Source organism: Brachyhypopomus gauderio, unplaced genomic scaffold (assembly GCF_052324685.1).
Source record: "Brachyhypopomus gauderio isolate BG-103 unplaced genomic scaffold, BGAUD_0.2 sc51, whole genome shotgun sequence".
NCBI classification, from domain to species: domain Eukaryota; kingdom Metazoa; phylum Chordata; class Actinopteri; order Gymnotiformes; family Hypopomidae; genus Brachyhypopomus; species Brachyhypopomus gauderio.
In genome coordinates, this window is record NW_027506876.1 from 1,329,771 (window position 1) to 1,354,293 (window position 24,523).

Consider the following 24,523-nt stretch of genomic DNA (forward strand, 5'->3'; position numbering starts at 1 on the left):
TAAAGTTCAGGCTACGTACTATTTATTATAATTTTTTATAATATCTTGAATAAACTTTTTGAATGCAACATTTCTGGAATGTAATTCTTTGTGATGGACAACAAAATCATGGAACAAAACTTGCATTACCACGTCCTTGAGAATAATAGATTTAAAAGATAAATAAGTGCAAAAAAATCAAATATAAACTATACATTTCAAATTTAAAAGTCGCCTAACTGCAGCACTCCAACAGAGTGTTCATACCTGTCTAACTGAAAACCTAACGTGTAAATTAAGTGCACGTTTAAGTGCGTATAAGGCTTGAAAAGTTTGTCACGGCACCAGTCACCTATTCATCCAAACAGGGAAAACAGAATGTCTGTCTTCGGCAGAAATACGTCCTCACGTGATGTGTAAAAAGTGAACATTATCAACCTTATTTCCTCTATTGTAACGACGCGTTCTCAATAGGGAGGACACACACGCCGAGAAGGGAGAGATTTAATAGAGTCATCATCCTTTAAACAGTCCAAGGTCGACGAGTCATGTTGTCCATAAAGAGATACACGTTTGACAGAGGCGGACATGTGTTAGGAATGTAAAGGTTAATGCTGAGCAACGCGCTGCATGCTGGGAGTTGTAGTGTGTGTCTGTAGTTGCCTGGCAATTCGTTCTCTTTCTCTGGCTCATTTTTTTCATTTTAGCGCGACCACCCGTTTAACTTTGGGTTACGACCAAGCAAGCTACAATAAATTCCCGGTACTTACTGTTGTACTGTTGTAAATACAAAACACTAACTACACTCTAAACAAGGAAGACATGAGAGCAAGGGGCGGGGTTACAAATACCAGGCGGGGACGACTGTAAACAGAAGCACGTGGAATACAAACGCTAAAGACTTGACAGAAACCACGTGCCGAGCGTCAGTAGGTTGACGCTGGTAAGAGGAGGGTGTATGGAGATATTATAGTGTCAACCTGAACCTGAAACCATTGTTTCTTGAAAAAAGGTCTGTGAAATTTAATCAGGTATCCAAAAATTCAAGTTAAAATCCAGGTTCATGTCGAAATTCAGGTTCGAGTTGAAATTCAGGTGCCGGTCGAAATTCAGATTCAGGTTATAATTCGGGTCGGGAAAGCACAACAAATGGAGCGCTAATTGAACTCATGGACGTAGTTTTGATTTCATAAGTGGGGGGGACACAACCTGGGGTGGCGAACTGTTGAGCGGGGGGGGGGGGGGGGGGGGAGTTGAATGAAAATTGTTGAGCGCTGTGAACAAAAATTGTTGAGCGGGGGGGGGGGAGCTCGGAGCTGCATGATCCTAGTGCTAGATTTGTCGCTATTTGGATATTGTTTTTTTAACCGTTAAAAAGTGGGGGGGACATGACTTCGTCGCTACTTAAATATTTGGTTTTAACTGTAAAAACTGGGGGGGACCAAAACCGGCTTTTGAAAAAGTGGGGGGGACATGTCCCCCCCGTCCCCCCCCAAAACTACGTCCGTGATTGAACTGCATCTGGCCAATCACAAAACATCTCAGAGGTCACTGGCCAAGTCTTTCTGCCAAGTGTCTAGTAATGGTTTGGTCCCTGTTTGGCGTCTAAGCAGCATAAAGTGACCTCTGTGCCACCCTGAAACGGCACCTTGTGGCAGGTGACACATAATCGTGGCGTTTAGCATGACCGGTGCTGCTTGACCTACTGTCCAGAAACGCTGCCTGCCTCTGGGGACAGAAAAACCGTGTTTTACCATATTTTACCTCAAGTCAATGCAATATGATTGGTATTACAAAAAATGAACTTTCTGGCCCCTTTATTAGATACACCAGTCTAGCAGTCGAATTAAACTTCTTTCAAACTTAGAACAGTCCAGGTGTATGCAGCCTTGTTTCAACTAGGTGTTGGAAAATTACTTTTTTTGTCCATTTTTGTCCATGCTGTCTCAATCACATGTTTGGGTTCTCATTTATACTGTGGAGTCTCAGGCAACATCTTCAGCTTCAGTTCAAGCTTCAGTTGTCCAGGTTTTGCAATCACATTCTTTATTATCACATGCATGTGATATGCATAGATTATCACATTTAACAGTTCACATGAACTGAATGTTCACATTTTGAAATGATATACCTAGATCATGCACTATGAAACCTAACCCTAGCTGGTGTACGAGTGCATGTTGCCTTTTCATTAGCTTTTACAACTCACAAATTAAAACAAAAAAAATTCCTACAGTTGCCGCTCAATCTGTTTTTTCTTTGTCTATTAGAGAAAAAAAAAAGAGATTGTGTGAAAATCAGAAAAAATCAGAAGCAGTTCTTGAGCTGTAGGAAGGAAGCGCCCAAACCTGGTAGCAGCCATTTAACCACAGACAAAATCACTTAGATCACAAATCTTATTTCCCAAACTCTTTGGCCGAAGATCAACTAAAGCTCCACACTGCTTGCTTTGAGTTGCAGGAGTGTTTGATGTTTGAGAGATTTACTAATAGTTACTAGATGGGAGGGGGCACCTTGTGACGATGGGATAGTCCCCACAAGGCAATTAAAATGTAAATAAACAAGTAAATTCATGCAATTTACAAGTGACAGAAAATTATTCTTAACTAAAAGTTATTAAGAATTAACTGTAATTCAGGTGCCCCGTTGGTTTCTCCATATGCAAGTGCAAGTGTTCAAGAAGCTCTAGGTTTGGTTTATTGAGAATGTATGTGTAAGACAATAGGGAAATGGTGTAGAGAGGGGTACAAAGACATGTCTTATGGGCAGAGGTGGAAAGAGTACTGAAAAATTGTAATTGAGTAAAAGTATCTTTACTTTGCCTAAATTCTACTCAGAGTAAAAGTAAAATTACCCATCTCATCTTGAGTAAAAGTACAAAATGACTTCATTTAAAATGTAATTTGAGTAAAAGTTACTTAGTTACTTTCAGTTATTTAATGCATGGATGAATCATGAACCAAATTCAGCAAAAGTTGTTTTAATCGATTTCAAAGCATATTTAAGTGCACATCCACACTTGCAAAAGATCAGCTGGGCTCAGAAACATACGTCCTCACAGCACAAGGACAGTCACAACCTGTACCATAAAGTGCAAACAATTTTCAGTCCTATTGTACAACGGACAACAATATGATAAGAATAAAGAAGTTTAAATTACAAATTATTCAAAAAACAAAATGCACACAAAATTAAGTGCCCACAAGATACCACAAATCAAACTACAATGCAACAGGATTCCACTTCTCACAATAAAATGTCCACAGGATCCCACATCAAAAATAAAAAAATGCTCATAGGATCCCACAATTTAAAAGTAAGTGCCCACCGGATCCCACTATTCACAATAAAATGCCCACAGGTTGCCACAACTCAAAATAAAATATAAAATGACCACAGGATCCCACATCTCAAAATAAAACAAAATGCACAGGATTCCACTATTAAAACGCTCACAGGATCCAACTATTCAAAATACAGTGCCCACAGGATTCCACTTTTCACAATAAAATGTCCACAGGATCCCACAGAACCTGATAGATAGAAGATTTTTTTTAAAAAGTGCACCAGCAATTGGCCTTCAGTTCTGGGACTCAGAAGTTTAAATTTCTGCCAGCATTTAATTTTTCACCATCAATATTTTTTACTCAGTAATGTGAGGGCGTTCAAATGTAATGAAGTAAAACTACTTGGGTCAAAATTTACTCAAGTAAAAGTAAAAATTACATATTTCAAAAACTACTCAGAAAATTACAAATTACTCATAAAAAGTACCAAATTACAGTAATGTGAGTAAATGTAATTAGTTACTTTCCACCCCTGGTTATGGGACACGTTCCTGACAGATAAAAGAACATTTATAAATCAATAGTTTAACAGGTTAACAAATGTCATAGACATGAGACAGAGGACACTGAGGACATGAAGCTTCATATGCTAATAGGACAATGTTTGTCTAGGGACACGAGGGATTTTTCTTATAAGAGAGCAATTTTTTCTTTTAATTATTACAATAATATCTAACCAAATTCTAAACCAAAAGCTCTACAGAGTGACAGGCATGGAAACAAATGTTGAAAGTGGTTATGCAATGGGTATGTGGTGTCACAGTACATGACATCATTCTTTAGAAATGCCACATAAGTCTAACCTATGCGTTAGTAAGATCCAACAAATGACATCTGTGTGGTGTCTGTTCCTTTGATGCAAAAGGCTTTTGGTGGCTCTCTGATGCAAGATAACCTCTGGTAAAACAGGTTCATGGGAACCAGCCACATGATAATGATCATTTTAACAGGCTCTCTCATTCCAGAATGCCGGGATGTTCTCAGAATGACGAGGCTTCCACTTGAGTTTGGGTTCTTCTTTCAGAATCTTCTGTCTTATCAAGTTTTTTTTGCTCTCTATTCTGGAATAGAGAGCAAAAAAAAAACACTATTCTCTTTCTTTTTTAACATTAAATTTATAATATAGATTAAAATATAGATAGATTGTAGTAGTACTAAAATCTATATTTTCTTGAATATACAATTTTTCTTGAAGGTTAATGTTTTTGAGTATGAATGTATTAGCAAATGTGGATAAATGTGGACAAAGTGATATTGGCTGGCACCATATTTCAAGTACAGGCCCCATAACCTTACACTGTTATGAGCTTATAGTCTTACACTGTTATGAGCTTATAGTCTCACACTGTTATGAGCTTATAGTCTTACACTGTTATGAGCTTATAGTCTCACACTGTTATGAGCTTATAGTCTTACACTCTCTCTTCAACCGTCACCAACCTTGGCGTAACATTGGATTCTCAACTTACATTCGAATCCCATATTAAATATTTATGCAAAACTTTTATCATCTCCACAACATTGCCAAGCTTTGTCCTACTATCACCGTCTCTGATGCTGTCCAGCTGGTCCATGCTCTTGTTTCTTCAAGGCTGGATTATCGCAGTGCCCTGTTTATTAGGATTCAGGAGTCTGCAGAGATTACAGTACATCAGAATCCAGAATATAAAATGTCTCCTTGCATATCAGTGCATTTATGGAAATGCACCATCTTACATGAATGAACTTATTACCCCTAAAATTTTGACTCAATCACTCTGTTCTACAAATACACATCTTCACATTCCCAGAACTAATCTCAGTACCATGGGTGACCAACCATCTTCTCTGCTGCTCCTCATCTATGCATTGCCCTCCCCAACCATCTGAGGGCGCTGCAGTCAATTGATAATTTGTTAACCTTGTAAATCCTGTAAAGCGCTTTGTGACATGTGTTGTGAAAAGCGCTATCCAAATATATTTGATTTAATTTGATTTCATTTGATAATTAATAAAAGGCCCTAAAAACACATAAGCTATGGCTCTTAAATAACTCCTGTTTTTATAATTGTCACGCTACGGTCCCCGAACCCTTCCTTTTGGGGCGTGTGTTAACGTTGTCTGTGTCTACTCGTCTGCGTCAGTGTAGCTCCGTGGGTGCGGGTGCGTCTTGTCATTATCCGTCTCACCTGTGGCTCGTCTCGTCATCACGTGGGGTTGATGTGGTCTGTCTATTTAATGTGCGTTCGCGCAGTGTCTTGTGCTCGTCGTTGTCTAAGTCTGCACGTTGTGAGCGTCGTCTATGTTACTCGTGCGCTATTGCGCAATACCTGTGCACTTAATAAAGTGACCTTGAGTGAAACTGAAGGATTCTGTGTCTCGTCCGTCTGCCGCCTCCCGCATCACAGAACGACGAGCCTACCAGAGACACCATGCCAGGATACACCACCCGACCTAAGAAGGGGAGGAGGCCCAGCAAGCACCACCACGCCTCTTCCCCTGCACAGCACCGCGGAGCCCCCGTCACCCTCGAAGCGATGCAGCAGGACCCGTTATGTGAGATCATGCTGCTCCGGGCTCGGGAAGCCAAGACGGAGGAGTTGGCGGACTATTTCCGCGAGACCGCGGTGCGGTTGTGGAAGGAGCGTCACCCCTCTCCCTCCAGAGACCTCTCACCTCTGCGGGTAGGCTCCCTCGAACTCTGCTCCACGGAGAAGACCCCCGAGAGCGAGTTCGAGGGGGCGGACTCTCCAGACGAGGAAGAGGAGGAAGAGGACCGTCCACCCTCTATATGCTCCGCGCCCACTGTAGATTATGGCGAGGGAGAAGAGGAGGTGGACTATCCCCACTCCGTGTGCTCCGCCCCAACCGAATACTACGGTGAGGGTGAGGAGGAAGAAGACCGTCCCCCTTCCGTGTGCTCGGATTATACCGAGTACACGGACAGCGAGTGGTACAACGAGGAAGAGGAGGGCTCCTACAGGGAGGAGGAGACGCCGCCCCCTTCGGAGCTCTCCGCCGGGACGGTGAAAAGGAGGAGTCCAGAGGTGGGCTCATCCCCCGAGCGCTCCCACGTCAGCGAAATGGACTGTTCCCGGGGTGGCAGCTCGGGGCAGCCCATGAGCTGGAGCCGTGGTAGTGAGGAGGCGATGGAGGACGAAGGCACTCCCACTGCCGGGCCCAGAGGGAGATCCCAGGGCGAAGATGGACTCCCATACGGCCCACCGAGGGGAGGGGCCAGCCGCGCTGCACCTGACGCGTCCGCCAGCCGCGCTGCACCTGACGCGTCCGCCAGCCGCGCTGCACCTGGCGCGTCCGCCAGCCGCGCTGCACCTGACGCGTCCGCCAGCCGCGCTGCACCTGGCGCGTCCGCCAGCCGCGCTGCGCCCGGTGGAGGGTTTGCAGCGAGGGCAGGAGGAGGACCGCCCACCGCAGCGCCTGCAGCACCAGCAGCTCCCGGTCTCTCTCCCCTGATCGCTCTCTTCCTGGCGCGCAGCCTGGCGCCACTGTCATGTGTGTCCGTTCCTGTTTTCGTATGTATTCCCGTATGTCTGCCTAATCTCCTTTTCCCTTTCGTGCCTCTGTGTGTTAATGTTCCTGTTTGTGTGTTTGTAAATGTCCCGTTAAATGTGTCTAACGTGTTTTCCCCGGTCTTCCCAGGGAGGGTGTTCTAGGCTGTTCGTGGCGGATTCTCCACCGAGGGCGGTCATCTCCCAGACGCAGGACTGGGCGCTTCGGATCCGCCCATCGACGTGGGTTCGGGGCACTCGGTCCTGTTGGCACCCCGGGACGGGTAGTGCCCTTGGTGGGGGCGTCTGTCACGCTACGGTCCCCGAACCCTTCCTTTTGGGGCGTGTGTTAACGTTGTCTGTGTCTACTCGTCTGCGTCAGTGTAGCTCCGTGGGTGCGGGTGCGTCTTGTCATTATCCGTCTCACCTGTGGCTCGTCTCGTCATCACGTGGGGTTGATGTGGTCTGTCTATTTAATGTGCGTTCGCGCAGTGTCTTGTGCTCGTCGTTGTCTAAGTCTGCACGTTGTGAGCGTCGTCTATGTTACTCGTGCGCTATTGCGCAATACCTGTGCACTTAATAAAGTCCGTCTGCCGCCTCCCGCGTCACAATAATACTATTATATTTACATACGTTTTAGATTTCTCTGTAGTACTTTGAGATTGTTTAAATTTTATAAATAAAATGTGTTATATTAGAAATCTAATTTTTCAATTGGGCCTAACCCTAACTTTATATTTCTTAAAAATGCAATTTTTCTTCAAGATTCATAAAACATTATTGCAAGGTGCAGGACAAAACCTTTATGTAACATTTTATGTAACAATTATAACAATTACAATTGAGGGAACTATTTAACAATTCCTTCTTACCTTTTCTTACCTTTTGATAGTTTTAGCCATTTTATGGTGTTTAATCTAATTGAATTTAAATGACATATTTTCCCTTATTATTATGTTTTGAATTTGAATATGTACATTACGAATTGGAGAAATAACTTTTATTTTGACACAATTTTATTAGCTATTGGTATTACCCACATGACACTGTTAATGTCATATGATTCTAGTTTGTTACCGTCGAAAGATGGCTGCACACTTGTCTTACGGCAGAGTCAATTTAAATATTTTGAGAGAAGCTGCGAGGAAAGAGCTTCGTGAATTTCTGGATAAATGTGCAGGAAGCAAGGTAACGTTAGGAACGAGTGTTAACGTGGACCTAGATCTCACCTTCATGTTCCGCTAACATGATCCAGCTAGCCTAGGTTAGCTCACCTAGCTAGTCACTGAGTTGGCCACTCTTATTCACTGTGCTGTTTACACAATCTTTAAATGAACAACATCTTACAAGAGCACTTCATCTTGGAGAAAATAAAATGACAACTTATTCGAGACGCCGCTCTGTCTTGTGATATTACGTATCCTGGCTGTTATTGTTGCTTTGAGTCGTTTAAGTTTCCCCTGTCTGTAGGCTATCGTCTGGGACGAGTACCTTACTGGCCCGTTTGGGTTAATAGCTCAGTATTCACTGTTGAAGGTAAGGACATTGTTAAGTCAAACATTAATTAAAATTTACTTTGCCTTGAAATAATGCTGTTGAATGACTTCTGCATCTTCTGGGTCCTCTTCTGTCTTGAACCTTCCAAACTTCCTAATTTCAGTAGAAATAATGTGAGGACGTTTCCAGGAAATAAAGCCTGCATGGCTTGTACTAAAACATTATAAAGACAATTATTTCATTCATGATGGATGGCTTTTTAAAAGCTATTTGCATATTATAATCCAGCCCATTGAATAAATACGAAGCTGCATGGTTACATGGCTTATAACCAGGGCTCTCAAGTCTCACGCATTGAGCGTGTGACACACGCATTTGACCGTCGTCACACGCCACACTTCCGATTTCACACGGCGAGAAAAAAAATCTAGTTTATTTACCTCCGATCCATATCTATGTCGCCCTCCACTGGCGATCGATCGCGATGTATAACGTATATCCCCCCCCCCCCCCCCCCCCCCCCGCTCAACAACTGACGTTCGCCAACCCCCCCCCAACAACTCTCACACTCTGGCATGAATCCAAAACTTGAGAGCCCTGCTTATAACCATTCTCTAATGGCTTATAACCATTCTCTAATGGCTTATGACCATTCTCTAATGGCTTATAACCATTCTCTAATGGCTTATAACCATTACCCTGAGCAATCTGGAACATGCACTGTGTATAGCTTCATACGTGAAGTACCAGTGTGTGGACTCCATGTACTGTGTTTATTACGTTGTTTCCAAGGAACATGAAGTGGAAAAAATGTTCACACTCAAAGGAGGACGGGTGCCCCCTGCTGACGTCAAAAACATTATCTTCTTTGTCCGCCCAAGACTGGAGTTAATGGACATCATTGCAGAGAATGTAATGAGGTTGGTCTCTCTCTCTCTCAGGTGGTGGTGTTCTCTGTCATTGCAATTTCCTGATTGCTCAATAATTTAATAATTTCAAGTTTATATAGAATAACCACAGAAATGTGCAGAGTAGGATGTTCTGAACATCACCTGATGATGATCTGTGTGGTATGAGTACGTACATACACAGACAGTAAATACGTACAGACAGTAAATACATACATACACAGACAGTAAATACGTACAGAGTCTGTACGTATTTACTGTCTGTGTATGTATGTATTTACTGTCTGTACTACAGACAGTAAATACATACATACACAGACAGTAAATACATACATACACAGACAGTAAATACATACATACACACACAGTAAATACATGCATACACAGACAGTAAATACATACATACACAGACAGTAAATACGTACAGACAGTAAATACATAAATACACAGACAGTAAATACGTACAGACAGTAAATACATACATACACAGACAGTAAATACGTACATACACAGACAGTAAATACGTACATACACACAGTAAATACGTACACGCACAGACAGTAGATACATACATACACAGACAGCTGTTTTTGTGTTGGTATAATCCCTGACTGATGCAGGATGTTTCACGGCTCCTCTCCCCCTCCTCCCGTGTTCTCCTCCCGTGTTCTCCTCCCAGTGAGGAGAAGTTGCCTGCTCCACGGGAGGCCCACATCCTGTTTGTGCCACGACGGAGTCTGCTGTGTGAGCAGAGGCTTAAGGACCAAGGCGTTCTGAACTCCTTCACCAACATCGACGAGTACATCCTGGACCTCATCCCTTACGATGGAGACCTGCTCTCCATGGAGTCTGAGAGCGCCTTCAGGGTACGAGGACGGCCTTCTGTCTGCTCTGGGGATTGTTTTCAGATCCAGGGTGCAAAAAAAGGCATTCCATGAGGTCTGTGGGCTAATGTGTGCATGATCATATCAGCATTGCACACTGGAAAAACGTGATATTGCATTTGATTTAATTGCTTTGATATTTGTCAGTTATCTACAGATATACACTTATCTATATAAAGATAGATAGATCTGCGTACTCATGTCCTGTACGAGCAGGTGTGAGGAAGGTAACTTAAGTGGTTAAATGAGGAGTAACATTTTAAGTGTTGCTCTCTGGGCTCCTTGTTTGTTTTATGTAGGAATGTTACCTTGAGAACGACCAGACAAGTCTGTACCACACTGCAAAGGGTCTGATGACACTGCAGGCTCTCTATGGAACCATACCCCAGATCTGTGGCAAAGGGGAGTGCGCCAGGGTGAGTGGGGACAGGGGAGTGTACAAGGGTGAGTGGGGAAAGGGGAGTGCACCAGGGTGAATGGGGAAAGGGGAGTGCGCCAGGGTGAGTGGGGAAAGGGGAGTGCACCAGGGTGAGTGGGGAAAGGGGAGTGCACCAGGGTGAATGGGGAAAGGGGAGTGCGCCAGGGTGAGTGGGGAAAGGGGAGTGCGCCAGGGTGAGTGGGGAAAGGGGAGTGCGCCAGGGTGAGTGGGGAAAAGGGAGTGTACAAGGGTGAGTGGGAAAGCAGCTAACTCTTGTGGACATTTATTTCTCTCTACTGGTGATCCCTTTCTCCACTTCACAAGATCACTCCTAATAGATTCACCATCAGCTCACCTAAGTTCTTCACAAGATCACTCTTAATAGATTCACCATCAGCTTACCTAAGTTCTTCACAAGATCACTCCTAATAGATTCACCATCAGCTCACCTAAGTTCTTCACAAGATCACTCCTAATAGATTCACCATCAGCTCACCTAAGTTCTTCACAAGATCACTCCTAATAGATTCACCATCAGCTCACCTAAGTTCTTCACAAGATCACTCCTAATAGATTCACCATTAGCTCACCTAAGTTCTTCACAAGATCACTCCTAATAGATTCACCATCAGCTCACCTAAGTTCTTCACAAGATCACTCCTAATAGATTCACCATCAGCTCACCTAAGTTCTTCACAAGATCACTCCTAATAGATTCACCATCAGCTCACCTAAGTTCTTCACAAGATCACTCCTAATAGATTCACCATCAGCTCACCTAAGTTCTTCACAAGATCACTCCTAATAGATTCACCATTAGCTCACCTAAGTTCTTCACAAGATCACTCCTAATAGATTCACCATCAGCTCACCTAAGTTCTTCACAAGATCACTCCTAATAGATTCACCATCAGCACACCTAAGTTCTTCACAAGATCACTCCTAATAGATTCACCATCAGCTCACCTAAGTTCTTCACAAGATCACTCCTAATAGATTCACCATCAGCTCACCTAAGTTCTTCACAAGATCACTCCTAATAGATTCACCATCAGCTCACCTAAGTTCTTCACAAGATCACTCCTAATAGATTCACCATCAGCTCACCTAAGTTCTTCACAAGATCACTCCTAATAGATTCACCATCAGCTCACCTAAGTTCTTCACAAGATCACTCCTAATAGATTCACCATTAGCTCACCTAAGTTCTTCACAAGATCACTCCTAATAGATTCACCATCAGCTCACCTAAGTTCTTCACAAGATCACTCCTAATAGATTCACCATCAGCACACCTAAGTTCTTCACAAGATCACTCCTAATAGATTCACCATCAGCTCACCTAAGTTCTTCACAAGATCACTCCTAATAGATTCACCATCAGCTCACCTAAGTTCTTCACAAGATCACTCCTAATAGATTCACCATCAGCTCACCTAAGTTCTTCACAAGATCACTCCTAATAGATTCACCATCAGCTCACCTAAGTTCTTCACAAGATCACTCCTAATAGATTCACCATCAGCACACCTAAGTTCTTCACAAGATCACTCCTAATAGATTCACCATCAGCTCACCTAAGTTCTTCACAAGATCACTCCTAATAGATTCACCATCAGCTCACCTAAGTTCTTCACAAGATCACTCCTAATAGATTCACCATCAGCACACCTAAGTTCTTCACAAGATCACTCCTAATAGATTCACCATCAGCTCACCTAAGTTCTTCACAAGATCACTCCTAATAGATTCACCATCAGCTCACCTAAGTTCTTCACAAGATCACTCCTAATAGATTCACCATCAGCTCACCTAAGTTCTTCACAAGATCACTCCTAATAGATTCACCATCAGCACACCTAAGTTCTTCACAAGATCACTCCTAATAGATTCACCATCAGCTCACCTAAGTTCTTCACAAGATCACTCCTAATAGATTCACCATCAGCTCACCTAAGTTCTTCACAAGATCACTCCTAATAGATGCACCATCAGCTCACCTAAGTTCTTCAGAAGATCACTCCTAATAGATTCACCATCAGCTCACCTAAGTTCTTCACAAGATCACTCCTAATAGATTCACCATCAGCTCACCTAAGCTCTTCAGATCACTCCTAATAGATTCACCATCAGCTCACCTAAGCTCTTCAGATCACTCCTAATAGATGCACCATCAGCTCACCTAAGTTCTTCACAAGATCACTCCTAATAGATTCACCATCAGCTCACCTAAGCTCTTCAGATCACTCCTAATAGATTCACCATCAGCTCACCTAAGCTCTTCAGATCACTCCTAATAGATTCACCATCAGCTCACCTAAGCTCTTCCTACTTATTCACTGTTTTGCGCAATGTTTATTAAACTCTTTACATAAGTAAATAGTAATCATGTTCAAGTTTTTTCTTTCATATACTGGAGCAGTCATTTCTGCAGGATGAATAGACTTGAATAATCTTAACACACTCTCTAAACACAAAAATCACAATCTACACTTTTATGCACATTTTAGTAATAAAGTTTAAATCACAGCAGTGTCACTTTGTTCATTTTCTCCTCATATATATTATATGAAAAATGTTCTTTCCCTGAACTAGAGAATAGTCGGGTCATTGTCATTTGTTTCTGTGGTCATTTGTACTGGATCGCACCAGAACTCCCCCTGTCTTCTTTCTGTCTAGCATGTGGCTAACATGATGTTGCGGATGAAGAGGGAGTTTGCATGCAGCCAGAACCAGAACCTGCCTGTGTTTGACACCCTGCTGCTTCTGGACCGTAGCGTGGACCTGCTCACCCCTCTGGCCACGCAGCTCACCTACGAGGGCCTCATCGATGAAATCTACGGCATCACCAATGGTCAGGATATCTTGGCTGTTGTTTGTATGATGTAATATGAGATTTTGTAAAATACTAGGACCTTACACTGTATGGCCAACTGTAATGTAGACATAAGACATTTATCTCTCCAAGATTTTGAAATGTGAATGTTTTGTGCATATTCAGTCAAACAGGTCAAAACAAAGTCAATAAAACACCTGCACATTTTACTGTCATACCATAACTGCTTCACTGTTTCAGGGCTTGTAAAGTTGGCCCTGATGTAGCCACTCAAAGCTCTCAGTCATGATTCTGAATCATGTGTCATTCATGTGATTCAAGGTTATGTGAAGCTCCCGCCTGAGAAGTTTGCCCAGAAGAAGCCAGGAGAAGGTAGTAAAGATCTGCCCACTGAGCCCAAGAAGCTGCAGCTCAACTCTGCTGAGGAGCTGTATGCAGAAATCCGAGACAAGAACTTCAACGCTGTAGGAGCAGCCCTAAGTAAAAAAGCCAAGATCATCTCTGCTGCGTTTGAGGTGTGTACCAAGACTGCTTCGGTTTTGCTGCTAGAGCAAATCTAAACGAACCTGGTGTGAGGTGGCTCTCTGGTTGGCCAGACATCCAAAAATAGATTTCAAAATAATAATAATAAATATTAATCTATTTTGTAAAACTAGAACATTCCCAAGTTTACCTTTTTCTAGAAAACCTAGAAAGGTAATTGCTTTTCAGAAGGATGTGTCTAAAAGCAGTCCTGGTGGTGACCTTCTAGGAACGACACAACGCAAAGACCGTCGGGGAGATCAAACAGTTTGTGTCCCAGCTGCCCCACATGCAGGCTGCTCGGAGCTCGTTGGCCAATCACACCTCCATCGCCGAGCTCATCAAGGACATCACCAGTGCGTCTCAGTCCTTCCCTCTGACCTTACTCCACATACTGCTGTTTCATTTCAGCATTTTTAAACCATTTGCTGGAAATAATTTCATGAAAAACTGGCATTCAGAGTATAATATTTAGTTTTACTGATTTTTTTTGTTCAGCCTCAGAATCCTTTTTTGAAAATTTGACGGTAGAGCAAGAGTTTATGACCGGAGTGGACACAGACAAGGTACTTATTTTATTAATATAAATATATACTTATTTTATTAATATAAATATATACTTATTTTATTAATATAAATATATACTTATTTTATTAATATAAATATGTACTTATTTTATTAATATAAATATGTACTTATTTTATTAATATAAATATGTACTTATTTTATTAATATAAATATATACTTATTTTATTAATATAAATATATACTTATTTTATTAATATAAAGAGAATTTTATTTTGGCTTACTGTTGAATATTAAATAAGTATTAAATAATTGTAGGTGTTCAATTACTCTTATTACACAACAAGATTAGACTTAATATTCCATTGTATCAGTGAATGCATGTTTAATGGTAGTGATGAATGAACACATCTGTCTTCATGCAGGTCAACACGTACATAGAGGACTGTATCTCCCAGAAAGACCCTCTAATCAAGATCCTACGGCTGGTCTGCATGCAGTCTGTCTGCAACAATGGCCTGAAACAGAAAGTGCTCGACTACTACAAGAGAGAGATTCTGCAGGTGCAGTCTTGGTTCTGTTTGAACTTCCAGAGCAGATGGTGACCATCTGTGCTTCAGTTCCTAAAAGCCTGGCTCTAGTCTTCAGTTCCTAAAAGCCTGGCTCTAGTCTTCAGTTCCTAAAAGCCTGGCTCTAGTCTTCAGTTCCTAAAAGCCTGGCTCTAGTCTTCAGTTCCTAAAAGCCTGGCTCTAGTCTTCAGTTCACGGTTTCCTTTGGTGTAAAACTAGCAGATGTTATGCTATTCGCTAATGGGATGTTCATATCTTGAACACGGTCTCTGGGGACCCATTTTGTTTCACGCAGACGTATGGATACGAACACATCCTGACACTCAACAACCTGGAGAAGGTTGGCTTGCTTAAACTGCAGACCACAACAAGGAACAACTATCCCACTATCAGAAAAACCCTCAAGCTGTGGATGGAGGATGCAAATGAGCAGGTGGGTCAAAGGTAGACGAGAAGAGTGGAGAGCGAATGCGGTCAATGTAACAGCTGCTGTGAAGACCGTTGAACGAATACAGTCAACATAGCAGCTGCTGTGAGGACCGTTGAACGAATACGGTCAACGTAGCAGCTGCTGTGAAGACTGGAGAATTAATACGGTCAACATAGCAGCTGCTGTGAAGACCGTTGAATGAATACGGTCAACGTAGCAGCTGCTGTGAAGACCAGAGAACGAATACGGTCAACGTAGCAGCTGCTGTGAAGACAGGAGAATGAATAGGGTCAACATAGCAGCTGCTGTGAAGACCGTTGAACGAATACGGTCAACATAGCAGCTGCTGTGAAGAATGTTGAACGAATACGGTCAACATAGCAGCTGCTGTGAAGACCGGAGAACGAATACGGTCAACATAGCAGCTGCTGTGAAGACCGGAGAACGAATACGGTCAACATAGCAGCTGCTGTGAAGACCGTTGAACGAATACGGTCAACGTAGCAGCTGCTGTGAAGATCGGTGAACAAATACGGTCAACATAGCAGCTGCTGTGAAGACCGTTGAACGAATACGGTCAACGTAGCAGCTGCTGTGAAGATCGGTGAACAAATACGGTCAACATAGCAGCTGCTGTGAAGACCGGAGAACGAATACGGTCAACATAGCAGCTGCTGTGAAGACCAGGGAACGAATACGGTCAACATAGCAGCTGCTGTGAAGAATGTTGAACGAATACGGTCAACATAGCAGCTGCTGTGAAGACCGGAGAACGAATACGGTCAACATAGCAGCTGCTGTTCGATTTTCGGGTATATGATCCTAATTTGAATAGCCTGGGCAGATTCAAAATTATCATACCCTGGTATAATTGTGAGATGGTACCGCATTACACCACAAAAACATGTAAGCAACACTTGTTTAAAAACCAAAATAAATATTGCAAATTCTTTAAGTGTTTGATGAGTTATAAGGATGTTTGAGTTTTATGTTTGAGCGGTGTTGAACAATAACACCATGGATGTGGTTCCACATCCTGCTATATGGTATTTCAGTGTAATTCTACTTTACAACAAACATGTAATAAACGTAATTGGTGAAAAGTTGTTGTTGCATATATTAAAGAAAACAAAATTAATTTTCAGACATTGTTAAAGAATGGGTGAAATCTGAATGTGTTAAGCTCATTTGTTTACACCCTATCAGGTAGCATTTTTGTATATTTTATGTAACTCGTTTCATTACCCTTAAGTGGGCCGTGCGCTAATGCTGATGCGATGTCTATGCCCCAGAACCCCAACGACGTCTCGTACGTGTACAGTGGCTACGCCCCGCTCAGCGTGCGGCTCACGCAGGTGCTGGCCCGGCCCGGTTGGCGCAGCATCGAGGAGGTTCTGAAGATGCTGCCCGGGCCGCACTTCGAAGAGAGGCAGCAGCTCCCGCCTGGCCTTCATAAAAAACGTAAGTGAGCGTTTCGTGAGCAAGCAGTGCCACGCTGATGTCCACATTTCTGACGTTACAAGGTGCCAACAGCAGGGTTTATTTGGAGGAACAGGGCAAGGACGCTAACAAGGAGACAGTTAGACGCTCGGCGTGCATTGAAAGATGACTCAGCAGAGTCCCAGAGGCTACACCCCCTGTGGGATTAAATAGGGTGAATTTAATGAAAGGATTAGGCATGTGTAATTATCACTAATCTGGTGGTTGAGTGGGGAAATGATTGGGGTTTGTGTTTTGACCGAGTTTCACCTGGCAAAATTCGCCTGTGTTATAAAGAAAGAATATAATTTATATGTGATTAGAGCTGTTATCAGCTCTAACAGATATAAGATGTAGATTCTTAGCTTTTTGTGGATGCTAAAGAAATATACTGAGGATAGTATAATGGAGTGTACTCTGTATATACAGTGAGGAAAATGAAGTATATGAACTTTGCTAATTCTCCCACTTATAAATCATGGAGGGGTCTGAAATTTTCATCTTAGTTGCATGTTCACTGTGAGAAAAAAATCTGAAAATCACAATGTATGATTTTTTTAAAATTCGTTTATTAATTTGTGTTCAAATACTGATTTTCCTCACTGTATGTTCATGAAAATATTACACTGTGTAAACTAAATGTAATCTGAAATTATATGAGCATATGCAGTGCTAGGCAGGCCACCCAGTTAGTCAGGTTTTTGAAATGTGATAAGGATATGCTTAAAACCCAAGTGATTTTAGACCAACAAAATGGGTGCCGACCTCCAAAAGCTTTGTGCTCAAAGCCATTTTATCGGGTTAACAAACATTTACCTCTGATTACACTGACAAAATAGCTTTATGTAAGGCACATGGGTGGGGGTGTTTATTCTTTTGTGTTTGGTGTGTGCCAGTGTTGTGGTCAGATGCTCAGGGCGCATTTGGTCACAATTTACATCAAAGACAGCAGACAGTGCCACTGAGGAAGGCCCAGCACTGGCGTGTGGTTGCTGTAGATAAGAGAAGCCTTTGTCTCTTACATGTTTTATTTAACCTCTGTGTTGTTCATGGGTGAGAGAGACAGACAGGGTCTTTATTTTGAAATACAACAAATGTTAAAATCATTTGAGCCATTAAGGCTTTCTATGAACCATAAATTAATAGAGAGTTTTTGATCATTCAAAACCATTTCACGCATTCATTTGAGAGTTTTTACAGTTTTTACAGAAGTTCTTTGCTATGGTGCTGGCAGTTACTGTGGTGACATACAGGACTGTCAAGACACCCTGAATGGACCAGTGTGTCAGTTACTGTGGTGACATACAGGACTGTTGAGACATCCTGAATGGAACACAGTGTGTCAGGACGTTTACAGAATGTGCAGTTATATTTTGTCTGTTAAATACTGTATTATTGAATTGTATGTATCAGTTGTGATATGTATTGTTTTTTGATAAAAGTGGGATACCTTTGTGTGTCAGTGGGCTGTGATGCTGGCATGCTATTCTACATCTAGGTTATTAATAGTGTTTTTATTGCATGTTGGTACCTGCCTTATTCTGTTGACAGTGAGGTGATAATTGAAATCTGCAGCTGGTGTGTGTGTGTGTGTGTGTGTGTGTGTGTGTGTGTGTATCTGATGGGTTGTGTGTGTGTCGGGAGGGTAGTGTGTGTTTGCGCGCATCTGGTGGGTTGTGTGCGTGTGTGTGCCGGGTGGGTGGGTGGTGTGTGTCTGTGTGTGTGTGTTATATGGGATGGTCATTGTGGCCCTACCATACTCATTCATGTAAAGTCAAAGCTGACTGTACTGTCAAAACAGATCTGAAAATAAATGTGAATAAAAGGTGCAAATAATGTATTCTAAATATTATAAATATGGAAAATTATAGGAACACATGAAGAGCAAATATCAGTTGTCATGCTTTGTTAATCTTTTCTTTATGGTTTTGACTGCAGGCCAGCAGGGAGAAAACAGGACCACCCTGGTCTTCTTCCTGGGTGGCGTCACGTATGCGGAGATCGCTGCTCTGCGCTTCCTGTCTCAAATGGAGGATGGGGGTACAGAGTACATAATCGCCACCACTAAACTCATCAACGGCACCAGCTGGATCAAGTCTCTCATGGACCGCCCTGAGGCCCAGACCCTCTAAGACTACAACACCCACAAGCCCTGTGGTCCAGCGTAATACCCAACACTCCCTCCCTAATGGACACCATGCTGGTGGAACTCTCCAGATGCTGAGATGGCCTACCTGTTGTTCTGACTCTTTCTTTACAGAGTTTTCACCACTTCATCGTTAGGAGCTGCATCTTTAGAACAGTTGCTGTGTTTGCTGCTTAATAACTATCTTTACATCTTTTACCCAGTGAGTAGCGTACGCTGTGTTCAATCACGTTGATCATGTCAGCATTTGGTTGGTCAAGATGGTGGTTATACTTGAGCTCTTATGGTGAAGAAGAAACTAGTAGATGAAGGAGATTACATGTACTAACTATAAATATTATTATTTCATATGACTCTGTCATTTATTCTATGGTGTTGAGGTTGTCCTCTTTAAGATGGCGTTGTTGTATAAATGACTGTATTTATAGATTGTTTCCTTGTAAATAAAATGGCACTAACAAATAAGACAATCACGCAACGTGATAAAATCTAACCTGCGTATCTGTTAACTGGAATTATAACAACCTTTAGTGAAACTAACGGCAGTAGCTCGTCTCGGAGCTGGACACCTCGCTCAAGATCCGCTACGTTCTTCACTTTCTTCACGTTCTTCACGAGATCCTGGCGAACTGAAAACGGGAGCGTAAAGTGAAACGTCAGCGGTCTTCTTACAGTGGCAATTAGTGCTATAACAGGCCTCCCGATCAGCCGATAATGGGCCTCTGTCTGGAGGTCTGGCCCTGGATGAGGCATGATTTGACAGCGGATGAAGCTGATTGAATTAAGGAGCCATTTGCTCTCTCTTCCGGACGACCCCTTGTGTGCTGGAGATGAGAGGCTGATCGATAACCACATCGCCCGGGCAGATGGAGCCGGGGCCAGCGGGGGAGAGGAGAAGAGAGACGGTGTGGCACTGCAACACGTCCATGCCCACATTCATTATTACACACACGAGCTATTAGCACATTCACGTCAGAAATACAGTTCGTCCAAAAGAAAACCACATAATAATCGCCTCAGGTCGGAGTTATTTAACCACTTACAATTCTGAGTTTTTTAGGACTTTTTGGTCTTTTTTATATAATGTATATACCCATTATAAATGTCTAGTCTGTTATGTATCAATGAATGTCTATTTACCATTAGAGAACGTGTGAACTGACATAATTGTGTGTGTGCTGGAGAACTGGGAACGAGACGGGCCGAGACTCGCCCAGTGAGCAGGTGCTGGATGCTCCGTCTGTGCCATTAGCAGGACCCAAGGGTTTGGTGGATCTTCTATCACTTTAACTGCCTCCGTTTGGCCACTCCTATGGCATTAAGACTTACGGCACGACGCATCACCTTTCGGCTCCACCACAGGAAGGTCAGAGACGGAGACCATCACACCTTTTATTGGCTATTTGAGGGAAATTGTATGCGTTTTCAGGTAAGTAGTCGATTTCATCCTTAAACCACAAACAAACTCGATAAGCCACCATAGATGTGAAACATACCTTCTATGTGATAAACGATGTGTGACTTATTCTATTTTATTTTAGTCATTTGTTTTACGTTCAATGCACGTTAATATTTGAGAGAACTTTAACATATCTTAGCAGTAAAGTTAAAAGTGGGATAGAATGTCCATTTTATTCATTTTTGTCTTATTTTAGGATATTTGCTTGTTTTTGCTTTTAAGAAGGTTAAATAACAACATCCAGACACAAAAGATTTGCAGACAATTGGCACTATAGATTAATTCAATCCATATTGGATAAAGATCTCATTCATGTAGTAATTACACTGGGAAATTGTTCTGAATAAGAAAAACTGAAGTCATGAATATCTGTTAGCTTCCTCAAGCTGTAGCTTGAATATAAAGACCGGTAAATAAATATAGAATTTGATCAACAACTTAATTGTCTGATACAACACCTAAGAATGAAGGGCGGCTCTTGTGATATTTTAATGTGAAAATATCAATCAAGCAGAAACATTTCTGCCAACAGGTGTCAGAATCTTCTTGTCTATTTGAAGAAGCCTGGAAGCAGAAGTTAGAAGATGGAGGAGCCCTTGTCTCTACGCTTCCTTCGTACTCTGAGAGAACTCCTCAGATTTGTCCTCTTCACATACACAGTGTTATTTGGTGCTTTGATCCTTGCTGGATGGACTACATACTTCATTGTTGCTAAATAAATGAAAACACAATCTTCCAAGCAATTAATGCTCTGGTCACCTTTGTTACCTACCACCTGCCCATGCAATGTGAGTGGACCTTGTTTGCATAATTTATATTGCACATGGCAGTAACACACCTGAAAAAAAATGTGTTGCAAATAATGTCCTGTCGTGGACTTCTGGCTTCTGTACATTTCTGGAAAATATCAGTATTTCTTTCTTCATCTTTAAAACAACATCAGACCTGGTGATGCTAATAATAGCCTCCAGTTAGCATTATATTAATCCTGCAAACGGGACCCACTAGCTTTGTTTAGGTCTAAGGAATTAACATGTTTCAGTGAACTGTTTCCATATCAGGAAGAGGTTGGTCACACAGAGTACAGGCTTGTCTTAAAAACCAGTTCAGATGCTACTGGACAGCATCGCTTCAAATCAGACGACACAGAGCCGTTGCTCAACACATCTACCTTCCCCAGACAAGAGTAGTTATGAGAAGTATGTTTGTTTACATAAGTGATGCATTTATGCAAAACATTTGATGAAAAAGTGATCTGAAGATAGTTTTATTAATAATCTTCAGGTATTATTAATAATGAATAGTTCAATGGTTAAAAAAAATATTTGGTGGTTGTAAAATGTTTAAATTTTATTAATGTTGTGTGATGACTGCAAACTGCACAGCTTGACTGACTTTAGATATGAATGTAGCTTTTAATTTTTTCATTTCTACACCCATTAAAAGAAAGTGTGAGTCCTGGTCTTACATGTCAGCGTATGTCAGCAGCACCTTGGGAGTAAACAGAAACTGTACTACGTATCTGTACTGTGGTGTTTTCAGCTAGCTCCGCTCTGGACTATTGGTACTAAATGCACTCGAAGAGCAACTTGTTTCAGTAGCCAGCAGATGAATGTGAATGTGCCATATTTTTGTCAATTGTGATTTTACACCGCAATTGAAATTTGTCCTCCACTTTTAACCCATCTGTGCAGTTAGAACACACACACACACAAACACACACTAGTGATTACTAGGGGGCTGTGTATCACACGTGCCCAGAGCGGTGGGCAGCCCGGCGCCCAGGGAGCAGTAGGGGTTAGGTGCCTTGCTCAAGGGCACCTCAGTCATGGTCTCAGGTCTGGGAATCGAACCCACGACTCTGCGATCACAAGACCAGTTCCCTACCACCAGACCATGACTGCCCTAAAGATGCAGTGGGAGAATACTTCAAACCTGACTGATACATCATAAATTCCTTAGTACAGCATTTGGAGGGATCCAGCATTAACGCCAGTGTCCAGACCCCAAGACAATTCTTCCTGTACATCTAAACAAACAAATGATCAGTCACAACATCACATCATTCCAACAGGTACCTGGGTCATCATTTCAGGTACTTCTTTCTAAGTTGCTGGCTGCTGGATACCAACTAAAAAATGTCATAATAGACATATTTATATAATTCTGATTTATTGTTTAAATCACCATTAAGTTAAAATTTGTGCGCTGTTTGTGGTGAAAGGCTCTGGTAACTGTTAATGGGAAAGTCAGGTAGATTCTTGTAGTGACCACAGGAGTGGTGCAGGAGTGACCACAACGATGTGTACTGGTACACTGGAGCTTGTTGTTATGTGTAGTTACAGCCAGAGTCATACTGTGTGCACAGATGGGTGGATCCCTCACACACAGACATCAAGCCAAACAATAGACTAAATCTTTAAATTAACCTCTTGCTGATATGGAGAAATCCCACCAATGACTGGAAAATACTGGATTGAGAGACATCACAGGGACACGATTCATGGCAGCAAAGGAACAAGCTCTGAACACAAGATCAATAGAGGCTGGATCTGTGTAAAGATGCCCCTGAGACAATCCAGCACAGCTGCAGAGTGAAGTATGCTTGCAGGAGAGCATACATAAAACACCATAACCATAGAATACAACATCTGTTCAGAGAATGGGCTGGATGTTCTGAGGTCAAAACGGGGCAGATCCCAAAGCTGGTGAATGACCAAGTTAAGGTCCTGTGGGACTTCCAGATACAGACTGACAAAACGGTAACCAAACATAGTAGCCAAACAGCAGAATAGGGTCATAGTGATAGATGTAGCAATCCCAATCAATCAGAATCAAGGAACACGAAAACTACCAAGGACCAAAGAGAAGAACGAGAAAAGGTGGAAGGTAGGGCTGTTAACTTTATGCATGTAAATTAAATAGATTAAATATGTCATTAAATAGAGATACATGTTTACTCAACTCTTCATTACTATGCACAGAGATGCCGTTACCAGTATTTATCAGTGATTAATGCATCTCTCAACTTGTAGAATCACTGAAACTATTCATTTTGTCCAACACCAGATGTTTACATTATGCTAATTGTCAGAGATGCTTGTAGTTATATCTCCATTAGTGAAGTTCAACCAGACATTAAGTAAATATTTCCATCATGTTTATTTTAAAACTCATTGGCAACATTATTTGTGTGTAGATATTTCATAGTACACACCAGCTTGTTTCCATGGTAATATGGAAGGAATGTTAGGAAGGAAAGTAAAAAGTCACCATAATTAATTGAGTGTGTTCCTCATTATTATGGAATAGCCTTCCAGCTTCAATCCGAGATTCTGACACAGTTCCAATCGTTAAATCTAGACTTAAGACTCACCTGTTTAATCAAGCCTTCAGCTAATATTTGCCTTGTAAGGTGTAGGGGCTCAGGGGCCCCCAGACGTTGAGATTTCTGGTAATCTGATGCTGTCATCCAGCTGTGTCGTGGCATCACTCTAGTTGTGACAATGACTTGACTGGAAAGCAATGTCTCAGTGAGCCCTCATGACTGTGGTCACCTCTGAACTCCTCCCTTTAGTTATGCTGCTATAGATTAGCCTGCTGGAGCCACATGCTAATCAAGGGCACGTGAGCTATGTACATTTAAATCAATGGTGGTTTAAATTGATGTCCACATACTCAACCTGTATTGTATATCTTTTTTTGCATGCTTCTACCTAAGACGATTGCATGCAAGCACCTACAAGCACCTGGGAGATGGTCTGGCTTGCCAGTGGATGTGCTGATGCTGGGGTTGGATGTGCCATTGCTGCAAGAGGACGTGCTGATGCTCCTACCTGAGGCTCACCATCTACACCGAAGGGACTGTGACTACTTGGCCGGGGAACAAGAACCTTAACTTTATCTGTAGAATCATCCTGCACACCACGGACTTGTGTTAACGTGCCGCCCAATGGAGGATGGGTTCCCTTTTGAGTCTTGGTCCTCCCAAGGTTTCTTCCTATTCCCCACCATCTAGGGAGTTTTTCCTCGCCAC

At 42.2% G+C, this 24,523-nt stretch overlaps 1 protein-coding gene and 1 long non-coding RNA gene across 2 annotated transcripts; both read left to right on the forward strand.

The window, feature by feature from the left end:
• Positions 1-7,844: 7,844 nt before the first annotated feature.
• vps33a (VPS33A core subunit of CORVET and HOPS complexes) lies at positions 7,845-19,446 on the forward strand. Its single transcript, XM_076987194.1, has 13 exons — positions 7,845-8,002; positions 8,285-8,350; positions 9,104-9,231; positions 9,899-10,085; positions 10,403-10,519; positions 13,201-13,375; positions 13,679-13,872; positions 14,109-14,235; positions 14,378-14,445; positions 14,830-14,967; positions 15,269-15,406; positions 16,696-16,864; positions 18,821-19,446. Exons 1-13 carry the CDS (start codon positions 7,874-7,876, stop codon positions 19,012-19,014), a joined length of 1,830 nt encoding a protein of 609 aa, XP_076843309.1. The 5' UTR covers positions 7,845-7,873; the 3' UTR covers positions 19,015-19,446.
• Positions 19,447-19,635: 189 nt separating this feature from the next.
• LOC143487903 (uncharacterized) lies at positions 19,636-21,230 on the forward strand. Its single transcript, XR_013124412.1, has 2 exons — positions 19,636-20,457; positions 21,020-21,230. It is a non-coding gene; the product is annotated as an uncharacterized LOC143487903 (long non-coding RNA).
• Positions 21,231-24,523: the final 3,293 nt, after the last annotated feature.

What these genes read in the sequence shown, in the direction of transcription:
- vps33a (XM_076987194.1), top strand. Translation starts at nt 7,874, where the DNA reads ATGATTCTAGTTTGTTACCGTCGAAAGATGGCTGCACACTTGTCTTAC. An exon ending in TCATCTCTGCTGCGTTTGAG is followed by an intron (nt 13,873 to 14,108) that starts GTGTGTACCAAG and finishes GTGACCTTCTAG; the next exon opens with GAACGACACAACGCAAAGAC. An exon ending in ACAAGAGAGAGATTCTGCAG is followed by an intron (nt 14,968 to 15,268) that starts GTGCAGTCTTGG and finishes TGTTTCACGCAG; the next exon opens with ACGTATGGATACGAACACAT.